At 38.9% G+C, this 16440-nt stretch overlaps 1 protein-coding gene across 7 annotated transcripts in view; it reads left to right on the top strand.

The window, feature by feature from the left end:
• The window catches only part of DNM3 (dynamin 3), a 183586-nt gene that overhangs the window by 142242 nt on the left and 24904 nt on the right, over positions 1–16440 (top strand). For all 7 annotated transcript variants that reach the window (XM_062580964.1, XM_062580961.1, XM_062580959.1 and 4 more), the window contains one exon: positions 14531–14695. In XM_062580964.1, the coding sequence (XP_062436948.1) occupies positions 14531–14695 (165 nt within the window). The remainder of the gene's footprint in view (positions 1–14530; positions 14696–16440) is intronic.

Here is a 16440-nt window from a genome sequence, read left to right as displayed (position 1 = left end):
TGCACTTGCCCAAGTACTTTGCTGATACTTTCATACTGTTGATTTCTGCTTCCATTTTGTGGGCAATAGCAGGAGCTGTTTTCTTAGCCCTAGTGGGAACTGATGATGAGATATGCATATGAAAATCAGTGAAAAATTTTGAGGATAATGTGCAATGTAATTGTCTTTTTTGAAGGTACAGATTTATTCACTCATTGCTTCCCTTCAGACCTCTTGTCCAGGTTAGGAAAGAATGATATACTAAGTTTTGTCTCTCCTGAGACAGTACGGGAGTAGAAGAGCCTTTATTTGAGAAAACTTAGTGGCCTAAATACTTAACTGCAGTGAGGAACCCAACAAAAAGATTGTGTTTTTGAACAACAGGCTTCAGCTCTGAAGAGTCAGATTTTCCCCTGCGCTGACTCTGGTCTCGATGACAAGAAACTGCCCATGACAACCATGAAGAGCTTAAAGTAGTGTTTCTGGCTCCTGTGACATAGTAACTTTTTCTCCTTTAAGCTTAACAATAAGTTAGCATCCTGAAATTCAGCCTACGATTCAAGACCAAGATCTCTCCTCCATACCTTCTTTGCTCCTTACCTGGCCTTCAACTAGTTTTACTTTTCAGATTTTTTTTCATTTTCATACTGGTTCAGACCCAGTTTCTCCCAGAAGGACTTCCAAAGATACAATCACAGCCCTGCAGCCTTTATCTATCAGTGCGTGTTTCACATAAGTCTTTCCTTTCTCCCATCATAGTTTGGGTACACATAATTGTAGATTTTCTTGCCAATAACCACCGCCCCTGCACACACATATTATCTCTGTTTAGGTTTAAGGAAGTATATGTATTTGTAGGCATCTAGGCATCTGTTAAATTGAGTTAGAATACCCTAAGGTAAGTTTATCTCTAATTCTAAAGAGTATTAGGCACAAATAGGAATTGTTTGATGTGACAGGGAATATGTAGTTATCATCTGAAAAATCTGCATCCTATCAGTTGCCTTGTCAACACTTCCAATATCAGAATGTATATGGTATCCAAAAAACTGTAGTGTTAAACCTTTTCTAGTCCATGCTGAATATGTGAAAAATCGTTTTTTCTTTTTTTTTTTTTTATGTTTGTATAGGATCTTTGTTCACTGTGATTAATGGTCCACTAACAGTGTCCAGTACAAGTTCAGTGCAGTGTACAAAGTGCCTTTGATGCCAGACATTCTACAGCACTGTGCAAGAACTAAAGCTAATAATCATAAGCCTGAGAGGACTGGAATGTTTTCAATTTGCTTTTAAACGAATGATTTTATTGTGCCATTCTCACATGGGAGCAAATTCCACAGCCTTAGCGCTACATTAGACAAAGGTTTTTTACCTGCTGATTTCTGTTTGTACTTAGAGAAAAGAAATTAACCTCACTTAAGAACTGGGCGAAATAGGACAGAATTATTAAAATGGAGGGGAGTGGAATTTTGCCAAGAGCTTCACTGAGAGCAGGATTGGATGTACAAGTACAGGATGTAGCTGACAGTTGATTTGTGGTGCAGAGTGGACTTTCAGGAACTCTGTATTCCTGAAAATCATACTCATGAAGGGCACCTGTAGGAAAAGCTTTAAACCAGGCTTTGCCTCTCCTGGAATGTAAGGAAGCTTTTCTTGTAGTCTGGTTATATGCCAGTGCGTGTCAGGACAAAAATTAGTACCACTTCAGTTGGAGATTATGAGGCCCAACTGCTAAAAGTAACAATTCTCGAATAAGTAATTGGAGTCTGTAGCAATATAGGAATGAGATCTCTCAACTACAAGGAACTATCTCTGAGATCACCACTTTGACTGCTGTTGTAATGGTAAAGAAAAGATTTTCAGACTTAGAAATAGAAGATTACAACGAACAAATCATTAATACTTTTAGGATGGTCTGTCATCTTACCTTTTTACAAATCCATGGTATTTACAAAATGCCTAAATAAGGAACATGGATCCATTCAGCATTGTTCAAAGGGAGAAACTCTTTAGAGGTAATAAATAAGTGCATCATATTTTTCTAATAAGTATAATACAGAATTCATTTCAGTAACATCTTTTGATCAAAACGCAAATATACATTAATTACTCACAGAACCAGAAGCGTTGCTAGTCTTTTTTTAAAAAAAACAAATCTTCTTTTACTAGATTTTTGTTCTGTTTATGTTATATGGTTTTATTGCTTTATGAATCCATAAGCAATCAAGAAAAAGCTTGAGTTTTGTTTGACTAATGTTACACCTTCCAGAGGAAGACACTGCAAAAGGTTCTGCAGACTATCAAGAAAGATTAAAAAAAGAAAGGGGGGTGGGGGGAGAGGAGGAGTTAGGGCTATTTCCACTTAGAATTGTAAGGCAGGGTAGTCCTGTCCTGTGTGGCTCTCCTTGCTTGGTCCTCCTTTTTCACAAAAATAGTGCATGTTAATCGTTACTGGAAGGAAACCATCATGTGCATAGGGGGTGACAGCCAAATGCTGCCGTGAGTCAAAGCTGAGATCAGAAGTATACCAGCCTGCTAGCTTTTATTGAGAGTGCTGGGAAATCTGTGGGGAGGCCAGAGCTGTGTTAGTTGCTTCCCAGGTGATGCCTGTGCATGGCTTATTTCCATTAGATCAATGATTTTGTTAAAAATCTGAGTTTTCTGAAAAGTCTATGATGTGTTTCTGAAGCTTTTGCACCTCTTCTCTTGGGGAGAATAAACTATGCAGGAGAGGGCAGTATTACTTTTGCATGAATTGAACTAGATATTCCTGGGGTGTAGCTCCCCATACTGTCTCAGCAGCCGTGAGCTTCCTGGACAGTGCCAGCAGATGCCCAGGTGACCTGTTCAATGGCCATCTCAACATGCAGCAAGGGAATATCACCAGGAGCTGAGGCTGTATTAGCCAGTATTCCAGAAGGGCTAGAGTAAGAAGTAATTATATGCTTTTGCTTAAGAGTCCTCAACTCTGTCTTTAACTGCTCACTTCCTGCCCATCTGGAAATGAAAGCCCCTGACTTGCAAAATGTCTTGGGAAGAGAGAGGAGGGAATACACTGCAATGGAAGCATCCAATCCCTTTTTCTCCCAAATGTCTGTGTTCAGTTGGGGTATAATCTGTGCTTAAAGGCAGTTCCCTGTGGGCTCGCAATTTGGCAGGCATGGTTAGGGAACACAGGCTCTGAAGCCAGAGGGTGTCTCAAATGTAATGATTCTTGAGTCTCACTATGCAGGTCTTAATAATCCATGAGTCTTAATATGGCCATAAGGCCATAAATTCAGGGATTTTGACCTCAAAGCCTTTGAATGTGTTTAAAAATAGCTCACTCATCCTCATTTTATCACTTCATATACTCTGACACAATTTTGGAACCTGCCTCCATCCCATCTAGCAGGGGAACACTATAATTAAGAATCAGTTTTGAAAGGCTGTTCTCTCTTAGCTTAAGGCAGAATAAGGCTTTATGTATTTTGCAGGAGATTATAAACAATTCATTGGCTAAAATTAGCAGTAAAAAGGGAGCCCCGGTTCTTTCCTGTGCTGTGGTTTGTACCACAAAGACTTAGTGTTTTTAAATCATGACAGAGCCCTCTAAAAACCTTGAAAGCATATTATATATGTGTCACTTTGGCTCAGTTAAGAATAGTCTCACCTCTAAGCCAGAAGGCCATGGGTTCAAGTTAAATGCCTGGCCTTGGATTTAGTTGTCTCAATTTTATTACAGAAAACATTTTAAAATAGAACCGTGGGGAAAAAGAACGCAACTTTGTATCTGCAACTGTACCGTGAGACACTTCATCACTGGACAAATGTTAAAGCAGTGCCCTTACTACCCATCTTTGCCCAGCAGGCATAAGCCATTTAAACAGAGAGGTAATAGCCCTAAAATTATGACTGTTTTTTCTCTTGTTGACAAAAGACGTTCTAATCCTTAGGGCAGTGAATGTGATCTAGTGCTCTCTTTCTAAAAGAAGTTTGTGCGTTCATAATTCTGCCGCAAAGATGAGATTCCTTGTTTGTACACTGCTGTGCAAGAGCTGCAAAATGAGAGATGATTTCTGGTTAAATGAATCTTGTCTTTATTGTACTTCTTGCTGCTGACCAGTAACAGAAAGAAGAAAAACTGTGAAAACTTTGAACTGAAAATGCTACAGGCTATTTTAAAAGTTAATTGGCAAAATTATGCAATTAGAATTAGAGCTGCTTGTACCAACAACATAGCCGGATGATCTTGACTGCAAAGGTAAACTCTATGTCATGTCTGTGTTGTTTTCCTGGTGGACTTCGGGGTAGAGTGCTAACCACCGATGTCATTTAATGTCCCTTTAGAAAGGAGATTAGAGTGACTTACGACTTAGACTTCATAGTTTCATTTTGTTTTTTGCCAATAAGCACATAGCTTTACACCAGAAGTGCTGTTAAGTTTGTTATTTATAGGCATGCACATGAACTTACCAGAATCTCACTCTCTCTTAAATAAAATTTTCTTTTGTGTTCATTTTCTTTGTAGAAAACTTTCAAGTGTTTTGTAGAACATTTGGAAGAGTTCTAGAGTATTTGAACAAAATATAAGGCATATAAAGTAATATTGAATTTCATTTGATCTGGTCATGTGTGCAGCTCGTAACTCTTTTATTCCCTTAAAAATAATTTTACCTGATATTTTTCATTTTTTTTCTTGTGACATGAATCCAAAATGCTCCTGGATGGGTGAAGTTCTTTTATTTAGCAGTATTTGCTATGCTTCAGTAAAGGTCTTATTTTTTTCAGATTTGTCTCCTGTTCTCCTGTGGGGTTCCTCCACCATAGGAGTATTACAGCTCCACTTTTTACTTGCTAAGTTGAGGGGGTTCTTAAGTGGGGAACACCGATGGTGGTGATCGGTGATGCTCTACTGGGATAAGAGTTCCTGCCAGAATTCGTAGGCCGTTGTCACTCTGCCTGACTGAGGGTTTATGGAAAACCTATTAATGAATAAGAGGGGCTTTGAATCTTAGGACCTAAATTATCAAGTGAAATATTTTGACCAGAACATTCTGTCTGGCCAAGATGTTCAGCATATGACTAACATCTGGGAAAGATAGATTTGTCTACACAAAATGCTGGTTTCTTCTTGTATGTCCACTTGCTAAATTAGATGGAATACATTCCTGTTATTACTATTTTTTTTCACATAAGCAACTGCTGTGGGTACCACAGAGACTATGGGAACTGGGGTGAGAGACGGGATAATCCATCTTGCTGGGGCAGGCATGTCGGCCCATTGATTCGCATCTGGCGTTTGGGTGGGTAGCGTGTGCAATGCTTGAGCTGGCGATGGTCTGTCAGGAACAGGGGTAAAGTGTGGGCTAGCCAGCTACACTTGGGAGGGGGAGATGTCCAGAAGACAGATTTCTCTATTAAGATGTGGTCAGTGTTGGGAGAAGAAGATTGAGGATCCTTCCCGTATACCCCAGCTTAGTGTTGACTGAACGCAAGGCGAAGGGGAAAGGAAATAGTGGCGCCCTGGAGCACAGGGATCCAACTGTGTGAAATCAGTGTGGGTGCTATTAAAATGCCATCTTCCTCTCCCTCCTCCTTCCCTTCCTCCCACCCTCCCCCCTCTGCTGTCAGCCTGGCTGAGGAAAAGTCAAATAACGTACGACTGTGTTCCTTGGCATCGCAACTGCAATTTCCCTTCAGGGGCTTCAGACTTGAGAATCTTGCTGATTCGTGCTGTTCCAGCGAGCATATGTGTGAGGAGAAAGAACAATGCCAGTTCGGAGCAGAAATCACAAGTGAGAAATCATTGCTGCTAAATCAGGTGTTGCAGAGGCCAGTGGAAAAAATCAGACACTAAGAGAAGTCGGAAATTACTTTGTTTAAAGCTGGGAAGGTTAATGAGAGTGAATTAGAAAGTGCTCTCTGTATTTGCAGCCCCTAAGGATTTGAGCAAAGTTGGAGGGATTTATTTACTGATTATCCAGACTATACAACTGGCAATAAGATTAAGTGAGGAATTTTGGAACATGCTGACATTTCTTATTTGCATCATTTACTATAGTGATCATTTGTCGTTGCTGCACTGAGGTTGTGGTGAACAAGGGCTTAGTCTGGCCCAGCAAAAAGAGATCTGGTACTTCTCAAGACTAGAAGGATGTGGGGGTGAAAGCAGTTTAATGTCCTCTTCTGTGCTTCATAGAGGACACATCAAGTTTGTCTAGCTGCTTATCAGAGGAGAATTTCAGAATATTTTCTCAGACATCATTAATTATGGAAAAGAGTGCAGTCATAGGTGACACATTACATTAGATCAGCTAAAAATAAAAGGCAAGGCTGTAATTTATAGAGCCCACGTATTGGACACTATGCAGAGCTCCCCCTCTAGAAGGCCTCCCCCAAGTCCACCCCTCACAGAACGCAAGTACTTTCACATACTGCCCTTCTCCTCCCAGTGTTCAAATTTATTCAAACCAAGATGTTAAGTACTGAAAAGTTACCATCTTTGCTGAAAGAAATGGTGGGAGGGGGGAGAGAGCATGGAATAGGAGCTCAGTACCAGATCTGGGAAAAACAGAATAGTAATTTTTATTCTTTATTCTGGTGCCTACCTTTAAAATGATCCCACTCTGAGGAAAGCGTGCAACTCTTTTATATTATATGCACAGGCACGTGAAGTCATCAGCTATGTTTTAAACATTTAATCTTGGGCAATGTGTTTTTCAGGAGTTGCCCTCAACAAGCCACTGTCCCCACACTGAGCACTTTCTTGCCCCCTGTTAACCCCATAGGATGAGACACTTCCCCCCTCGCTAAAGGTTTCCTCCAGCCAGGGCTGACACACGGCTGCTGGAATAAGGAAACCTTTGTTAGTCACCCTCTCTTGCATGGGAACTGCTAAGTAAAAGCCTTCAATACTGAACATTTTTTACCAGCATTTCAAAGATTGGGCTTTTAAGAATTTTACTGGTAAGGAGGTAAATAATAGATGAAAAGATGAATGGCTAGGTGTTATTTCAGTCCTCATGATGCTGTGTACTACTCTGATCTGCATCATGGATGCTTGTATGATTCTTCTGCTTTCTGTTTTCATCTTCTTTGGCAGAAATTGAAAGACTCATATTTGTTTTCATTTTTCAGGGAAGTGCATAGCGCAGCCACTAGCTTTAACCCTCAGATGTCTGCTGGTGCTTCCACCACTGATTACCTTCTCCCACAGCAAATGATTCTGTTTCTTATATAAATAATGTCCACTGCTGGCTCATGCTATTGTTGTCAGTGGGGGATTTGTTTCATGCACTTGGTAATAAATATATAACAAAATTCAGCTTGAACATCTAGGCTATTCATCACACTTCTAGTCTTTACCATCATGACTTGAATTCCTGGATGATCCTGGATGGTCCAAGATTCACTGACCTCCTTCTACCCTGAAATAATGGCAAATACTATGCTAATATATCTCACACCTTAGATTTTTTTTTTCCTAGTCTCCCCTATAAATATGAAGCACTTAATGTGTTGTTTTGATAAGGAAATTCTTTGACTGAAAAGTTTGCAAATTCCAAAGTAGTATTTGTTTTATAAACAAAGGTGCTGTTTTCCTTATGCCAGCTTCTTTTTGGTTTTGCTTGTCCAGCAGTCTGTTCTGAAAGGCACGAAGCAGCTGTTGGCCCTGAATCAAAACCTGGAGTCCAGGGAGGGTTATGTAAAAGTCCTTTGTGTGAGAGAGGTACATGGCAGCAAACAGTGAAATTGCAGTGCAGATTCTCTGATGGGAGACTGCTATTCACAGCAATGTTTCATTTGTTACTGTTTTGAGATTTATTTGATTTTCCTATAGAACAAAAGGAAAAGCAGGTGATGTCAGGTTTCATAGATTCCCCAAAACACCCTTTCTTGTTGCAGTATTGCCAGCTTATAATTTTATGCTGCTTTGAACCCAGTATCCCCCATTAAACAGGAGGGCTGCAAGAGGCTGTCTAGTTCTTTCGCCTGTCTCAGGGCAGGATCTCTGTACCTAGGCCATTTCTGAAGGATATTGGTCTAAGTTCTTGAGGCGACTCTGCAAGTCTCCTAGACCATTTACGTCTGTGCTTCAGTTCTTACCGTACAATGTTTTCCAAATATTTGTTTCCCACTTTTTTTTCCCCTAAATCCAGACACTCATTTGTCCTTTTCCATAATTGATTTCTTAATTCAGCAGTCCCAATTGATCCTAGCTTTTCCTTTCAGGTAATGTTTTATAGAGCCCTAAACATCCTCATTGATTTCCTCTGAACAATCTCCAGATGTGCCGCAGACTTCTGGAGGTGTTGTGACCAGAACTGCATGCGCTCTTCTTGTACTGAATGGAGTTGCCTCATAAGTCTGTCCTGCTTTTACTCCCTCAGATGATGTTTTCTTTTTTGTAATAACAAGACAGTATTGATTATATTTTGCTTATATTCCACCCTAACTCCAGTTCCTTTTCTGCAGAGTTGCTACTTAAGTGGCCATTCTCGTGTTGTGTATAACTCATCTATTCCTTTGTAAATGAAATAATTTCTATGCATAATGAATTTCATCTAGATTTTGAAACTGTTTCTCCACATCACTGTGATCATTGTGAACTTTTGTCCTGTCCTTTACAATACTCACAGTTCTTCCATTTATTGCTTTCAGTCTCATAATTTCAAGTGAGTTTCTTGATTGAAGGAGGCAGGGACTGAGCCTAATATAGATTTTAAATGTTTGGGATCGCAAATGCTGTGCAAATATCCAGGGACCAGTGTGTGGATTTAGCATAGGATTTTAGCAAATGATCTGTACTGTACAATCACAAAGAAGAATCTAAGTAGAAAATCATTTAAACTCATCCAGATAGTTAAATGCTCAGATCCAATGGAGCTAGGTTATGTCTGTCTTCTACGGGGGTGTGAAGTAGGGATGTGGAAGGGAAAGCCAGAATCATAAGCTCTGTACTTAGGCACTGCAAGGCTGCTAATTAGAGCATGGTAGCTTGCAAGGGGGCAGCCTGTGGGTGGGTCAGCGAAGGCAATGCCCCGACGGACAGGACATGGGAGAGTGGCAAGTCCCTCTTCTATGCGGGAAGAGGATGGCTTCCAAGCTACCCGGGAAATGTTCTTTTTATGCTGCTTGTGTTGTTGTAAGTACGCAAAAGTAGTGTGTTGTCACTTACTTGTTGCTCATTCCAGTAAGAAAACTTCATTGTGTGAAGCCATTATGTGATTTGAGCAGCCCTCTGGCACAAAATACATAATTTACAACTGTACGTTAACTGAATTATATATATACAGCATCACAGTGCAGCGAAGAGGATTTCAAGAACCAGTTGTAAAGACTTAGGAAAAGGCGAGGGGTTTAGGACAACTGCAGTTTGCTGAGTGTTGATTTTTTAAAGAAAACCCCTACTTGAGTAGAAATAGATAAATCTATGTTTAGCAGCTGTGAATTAAAACATAAATGCAAGAACAATTTATTTTCAGATTTTTGTTGTCATTACACGCTTGCATCTCTAAATGAAAGCTATGAAAGTAGCTTTTAGGCTATTGGTTTCTGACAGCAATCATGGATTTATATTCTACCTTTACATTGCTTTGCTGATGCTTTGACTTGTACCCTTTAGCCAGTCACCTCTAGTCTGCTTCTTCTAGGTCATTGTCAATAGAATGCCTTTCTGATTACAGAAAATTTGTTGATACATTTTTCTAACAAAAACACTAGACAAATACTCCTTTTTGGAACTGACATCAGGAATGTTATACAAGACATTCTTAAATATGCTGGCAGCTGCTCTGAATTTAATGAAATCATGGAAATTAGAAGTATTACTCTCTCTGTGTGGCCAGCTCAGGACTGTTTTTAGTATGTTATCCAGTTTTGCTGTAAATTTCCAAAGGAATTAGTCTTCCTGCATTTTTCTTGGGATCTTCGCCAACATGTTTATAATTCCCAGAATCAGGAAAATTATCCTGATATTCTGGGGTACTATTCCTTTTTCAAACAGCATGTAATTACTCAAAGCTACATCCCGTTGTACCATATGAAATCATTGCTCGTGCACCAGAGAGTTTACGATCTTCTGATATAATTTCTGTCTAATTATGTAGACATGCATGTGTAGGGTGAAATCCTATCCCCATTGCAGCCAGCAGTAAAATCCCTACAAACCCAAGTGGTTAGGATTTCACATGCAGTTTTTAATCTCTTTTGTGATACTTTTTATTGATCCTTGCTACATAAACCTGTTTTCCTGGGATGCTCTGTACCTTACTGGTACAGAAGGCACCTATATCTGGGAAGGGTAGGGTAGTAGCAGTGATGCATACTTTGTGTTTCACTAGCAGCTTTCTGTGCAAAGATCATAAAGCAGCTTATGAAAGAGAGTTAAGATATACTGCAGAGCATAAGAACATACATTATTTTCATTCTTCTAAAATGTGGAGAACATAGAAGAGAAGGAATGTCTCTTTATCTCTGTGGCAATGTACTCGTGCCTACAAATGAAAGAACTATCCTGACTCTCGCGTCAGCTTCTCCTCTGTGTTTTGTTCACCTATCGCTTGTGTGTAGCTGTGGTTTATTTCCATCAGAAACTCCGAGCTTGTGTTTTTCAAGATGAATTTGATTTTCTTTCCCTGGTTTTAGCTCTCTGGATTCTTCCATAGTTTCTCTTTGTTGGAGGCTTGCAAATGTTCCCAAAGTAGCTGTAATTGTGTTGAAGTAATAATAATCTGCTCCTGAGAATAACTAACAGTATTAAGTAAGACTAGACTGAACATAAATAGCTAGCATCTAATTTCAGGAAAAATTAGCCCAGATTCATATCTAGTCACTTATCACCTGCTAGCAGAACTAGCAAGTTCTGGCTAGAGGAGAAGGAGGAGGAGCACTGAAAGGAGACTTGTGGCTGCCTTGTCCCTCAGGAAAGGAAGCACAGAAAGCTCTCACTGGTGGCTTCGTTCTCCCTTTCTGTTCATCTCACCAAGGTGGTATCTCTTGGCCTTCTTTCAGTTTCTGGCAGCATGGCGTGGGAGGAACGTGAAGCACTGCCTTTGGTCAGAGAAGGCACAGAGGTTGTTTGGAGACGATGGCAGTTGCTGTAGGATTGCAAGTTGCCGAACCGTTAGTGCAGTTTATATGCACCAAGAGAACATGCCGATAAAGCCTGCTAGGCTGCTTATTACGCTAGTGAATTTTCAGTCTGTATGTGAGCACTTGTTTGTCAGAAAGGTAGGATGATACCCTCCAAGGAAGACTCTGAAGAGCAGCTGTTAATAGTAGTTTTATTTATTTAAAAAAAAAACTGCCGGTGATCAGGTATTATCGTGATCGTTGTTTCAGTGACACCATTGCTGACTGCCGTGCTTTCTTCACTAAACTGAAAAAATGCTTGGTAGGCTGAAAACACAGGGCTTACCGCTTGGTCATCAAAAAGATAATGTCTTGAAATGTTCAGTGTTGTCTTTAAATGACTTTTATCAGTGGTCAGACAGATACGAGTTTTGTTTTGTTTTGTTTTTTAAGTATTCTTGTTTGGATTTATGCATTGCAACCAACTTGCAAATACATTTCTGTAATGCATGGCAGCATGCATTTGGGCTGAGGGGTGTGTTGTACTAAAATGAGAGCCTCCATCATGCTCAGTGAGAAAATTAGCCATTTAAAAAGACTGGAAAGTAGATGAAATAAGGTGTCTCTACCACTTCTATCTTGTTATCATACACAGTGTTACCAGGCAGCCTTATTCTCAAACATTGCTGTTGGCACAAAGTGGAGACCATTTAGAGAAGAAAACCTGGTAACTTTTATAAGTATATAGCACCACAGAGATAAATCTGTTAGAAGCAAAGATTTCTGTTGCTCAGGATGTTATGCAAACACTAACATGAAGATGATTCCTGGCATGACAAGCCTTCAGTTGAGGCAGCTAATGATTAAGAGTACAATGGCTAGAAGCTTGTATAATAAATCACTGTAAACCCATGAAAGATTGTTCTTTTTCAAAATTAGGGAAAATAAATCAACAGTACAAAATCAACTCTGTTACAGATTCAAACAGGAGACTGACTCCTGAAGTATTACCCACTTTCTGTAAATATCACCTACGAGCCTGTATGTAAAAGGTTAAATATTTGCAGACTATTACCCTTTGCTATAAAGATCAGAGACAAATTACTATTTTTACTTTATGTTCCCTTGATGAGGATAATGATAAACATCTGTCACTCTGCTCATTAGCCAGCTAAGAATCTTACTGCAATCTGTTATTTAAATAGAAAAAAAAAAGACACAGACAAACTATACTTTATATAGACAGCAAAGAGATAAAGAAAGAGAGTACAAGACAGGTCTGCGGGAGCTGGGAAGGGAGCATTTTCTGTCTGCAGTTGTTTAGCTAGAACCTGTGGATATATGCTAGATGCATGATTATCCATTTATTTTGAGTATTTCAAAGGGAAAATTACAGTTAGTTTCTTTTCAAGCATGGAGGGGAAGAAAAATGCTGCGTGCTGTGACTCTTCTGCTTATGAAGTACACTAACAAAATGATTGAAGTTTGCATGTTACTGTGTCTATTAGTGTTACAGAACTGAAAACAAGATTTGCATTAAGAGCTCTTTTTGTGTCCTTCACCATCCCAAGATTTTTAGAAAGTGCTGCTGATTGTTTTTATGTCCTTAGATTAGCTGTTTGTCCAGTAATTTGGTTATTATTAAAAACTGTGTGAAATTTTGAAGTTGTTATAACCTATTCTTTTACAAGTGTTTAGGGGTTTTCTCTTTTATATAATGGTATATTAGATCTCCTTTCTTAATAAAACTGCAACTTCACAAATCACAGCTGTGGTCATTTAATCTGGACTGGACGGATCCAGCCACCATCTATAAAGAGTAAATATGAAGTGGTGTGCCTGCCAGTGCTCTGCATGAGCACAATAGCAGGTCAGATTAGGAATCTCTTCGGTGACTCAGGATGGCTTTTCATTGCAAGGAGAAGCCTCTTTTTTGGTGACATGTTTCATATCCAGCTCTAATGTTTTTTCACTTACCAAATTCATTTCATATGAGTGAGGTTCACTCCATCATGTGACTTATTACCGCTTAGGAATTGATGCAGCTCATGTTTTCTGGAGAAGGGGAATAGTATAGTGTAGCTGCTTGAGACCAAGGTCTCCAAGGTGACTTTTTGGCATCTGAGTTGTGTTGACACGCTGCGGTACAGTATTTGTGCGTTTCAGATGTGGGTTGTCCACACGCTAAAAATCAAGATCTTTTAAAGCATCTCAGTTTGGGCATTGCAAATTGGAGGCACTCAGGATTTAGAAATATCAGCCAGTTTAGTAGTCTTCATTTGACACCTACCCATCCTGCAGCCAGTATGTAAAAAGTATAGATTTTTATATTAATTTGATATCCTAGAGAAGAGCTGTAACCTTCATGTAATCACCTACTTCAACTGCTCAGGGAAACTGTAAAGCACTAGAGATTTACAAATTTTAGCTAAATGCTATAATCTAAATGGAGTTGTGCTAATAGTGATAAATCTACCTGGTATATAGGTAGTTCTTGTTAATAGGTTATTTATCTTTTGCAGGTAATTTCTATTTCCTCGTGTTACGTTTTTAGCTACCAGCAGAACAAGTCTAAATTTTGTGCTAGTATGGCTTAATTCATTTTCCTAATTTTCAGGGAGAAATATTATAGGTTGGAGTTTGGGGAACATTCCAGGTTGAAATTCCACTCTTTTGGCATCCTTGAGCCTGAGAAAGAAGTTTGCTTTTGCCAAAAGGATTTTTTTTCTTCTGTTTTCTTGTTTTTAAACTCTCCAGACTGGAGTAAAGTACATACCTTTTAGCCTCCAGTTAAAGTATGTGGTATTTTCTTTAATTAGGTCAGCTGTTTACATACAAATAAGTTATTTCTGTCCAATGAAAGAGAGATCTCTAATATGTAAACCCACCTACATTATGCTTAGCCTTGAGTGCTGGAACCAAAGATGTTTTTGCTGTTATCCATCATAAATCCTTTGTTTATAGAGGTGCTATTTGCATCTAACAAGTTTGGGGCTGAACTGCTGATTTTGTCGCAACTGAATCAGCCTTAAGTAACAAGAATGGTTTTTTACTCATAGAAGAGTCAAATTCAAAACCCAGGTTTACAGTGCTGCTCAGTGCTTGCGTAAATCAGGCTGGCTGAAACTCAGTGTTAAAACATTTGATAATAAGTAACGCACCCAGTGATCTGAAAGAATTTATTGGGCTTTCATTTACTGTCACATGCCTGTGTACCAAAACATTCTTTGATATAAAATTCCAAGGTTGTGCAGAAATACATATTGTATTTTCTGAAAATATTCATGTCTTATATTACATTAACCTTTAAAAGCCCAGATTTCATGATGCAAAACACTAATGTAAAACAGGCTGGTACCTCATATTTTAACCTCCAGACATTCTCTGTATGACTTATGTTGCTGGATTACTACAATATAAATACAGATTATTCCTGATATGTTTCCAGTTTTCAGCATTCTGAAAGACTTGACTTTTGCTTTTTGCTTCTCTGTAGACTGAAAATGATGAAAATGGCCAAGCAGACAATTTTTCAATGGACCCCCAGCTGGAGAGACAGGTGGAGACAATTCGCAATCTTGTGGACTCCTACATGTCTATTATCAACAAGTGTATCCGAGATTTGATACCAAAAACAATCATGCACCTTATGATCAATAACGTAAGTAACACAGTTTGAAATTATTTTTACATGTCTATCATCTCTGACTTTCATAGAAACACACGTCTTGAATGTAGCGGTGACAGCAGCATGTAGCAAAGAGGGGAACAGACTCCTAAAATTTTGCACTCTAAAACAAAATATTCCTATCTTCTGTAATAGTAATAACAAAATTCTGCAGCTTTCTAAAAGGCTGATGCAGTGCTTTGTGTCCTTATTCCAGAATGCTACAGTGCTTTCAATATAGGATTGAATTGGCTTACATCTTAATCAGTATATAAATTGTTATTTAAAGGAAGGATCCTTTTCTTCCATCTGTTTTTGATGTCACAGGACAAACTGGGGTTGGGAGCTCCATCTAGGCAGTAGAGCAGCAGAGCAGAGTTGTCTTTCCTTCATTTTCAATCTGCAGCCCTTTTTGTTGGGTCCTTCAGGCAGTTGTTATTTTGTTTGGATTTTTTTTATATTTGCAGGTTATCATTTTTTAAGGAATAAATCTAGAAGCCTTGGGCACTATAGTTTCGAAAAGCAGGTGTAGTTTGATTTATTGTGTGCGTCTTTGATCTGAAGGCTATTCAATGAAGGGAATAGCTCTGTGATACCATTTTTTTCCAGTGCACTAGGATATCAACCTTCACTTCCTGGCAGAGTTCTGAACAGACCTTGTTGAACTAAGTTTGCTATTACTGCCATATAAATTAATAATGGAAAGCACAACTTCAGTTAGTTCTGGATGACACCTTTTCTGTAGTCTATTGAGTCATCAAACAAATCAGTTGTTACGAATACAACACACTATAAAGCAAACCTGATTAGAAAGTAGCACTTACTTCTGACTCAGAGCCACCTTTAGCTTTGGTCTGATGGGCCTCATTTAACCCTGTGGAATTTGTGTTACACTTAAGAGTTTTAGGTGGTTGGATAGGAAATTTCAATAGGATTTCCTCATACGTACAGCGTGAGCAAAATTTTCACACAAGGGCAAGACGTAATGCATTAACTCCTTTAGAGTTAAGAAAGTTAAACTCCAGATTATGCTCTAATCGTGGCTGAGTTTTTGCAAAAGAGCATGGGAACAATGGAAATACCTTTTTCTCCCTGAAATCAACAGTGATTTTTAACTCATATGGTGGACACGTTCCTTCTGCTCTTTTCAAATCACAGCTGGCAACTTGCTGCTTAGACTTAGCACAATTTCAGTGTCTTTTGAACAGGCTGTTTTTCAGCTCACGTTCTATGAAATGCAGAGTTTGGTGAGCAGTTTCTTTTGAAAATTTACATTAAATTTTCTGCCACTCACCTCCTCGTATGGAATAAGTTAAGGGTCTCTGATGTGCATGCTCTATTCAGAAGTAGAATACTGCAATGTTTTGTATTTTTGTATTTTAAATCTCATCAGCTGTTCCATTAGTAAAGTCTGCCACGCTAGGTGACGGGCACACAGTAACAGCATACTTTTAATATGATCTTTCTTTCAACTGATCTCATAACGCATAGCCTGTGTTTGGACTTGCTAGTGTTAACTAAGAACTATAGTGCAACCCTAGAATTTGAATTTATGCCAAAGAATCAAATCTTTTTAAAAGACTATGAAAAATGAGAATAAAACATTAATGTGCATGTTTCTGTGCAGCATGGGCAGTATAATACCATGCTAAAAAACAATAGCTAAGATATGAATTTAAAAAATCAACACCATTTAGAAGAGAAATAAAAGCTTCAGTTAAGGCTGCCAAGCCAAACCA

Source organism: Rhea pennata, chromosome 8, assembly GCF_028389875.1.
Source record: "Rhea pennata isolate bPtePen1 chromosome 8, bPtePen1.pri, whole genome shotgun sequence".
Taxonomy (NCBI): Eukaryota; Metazoa; Chordata; class Aves; order Rheiformes; family Rheidae; genus Rhea; species Rhea pennata.
Note: the sequence above shows the minus strand (reverse complement) of the source record. Positions and strands in the feature narration are given on the sequence as shown.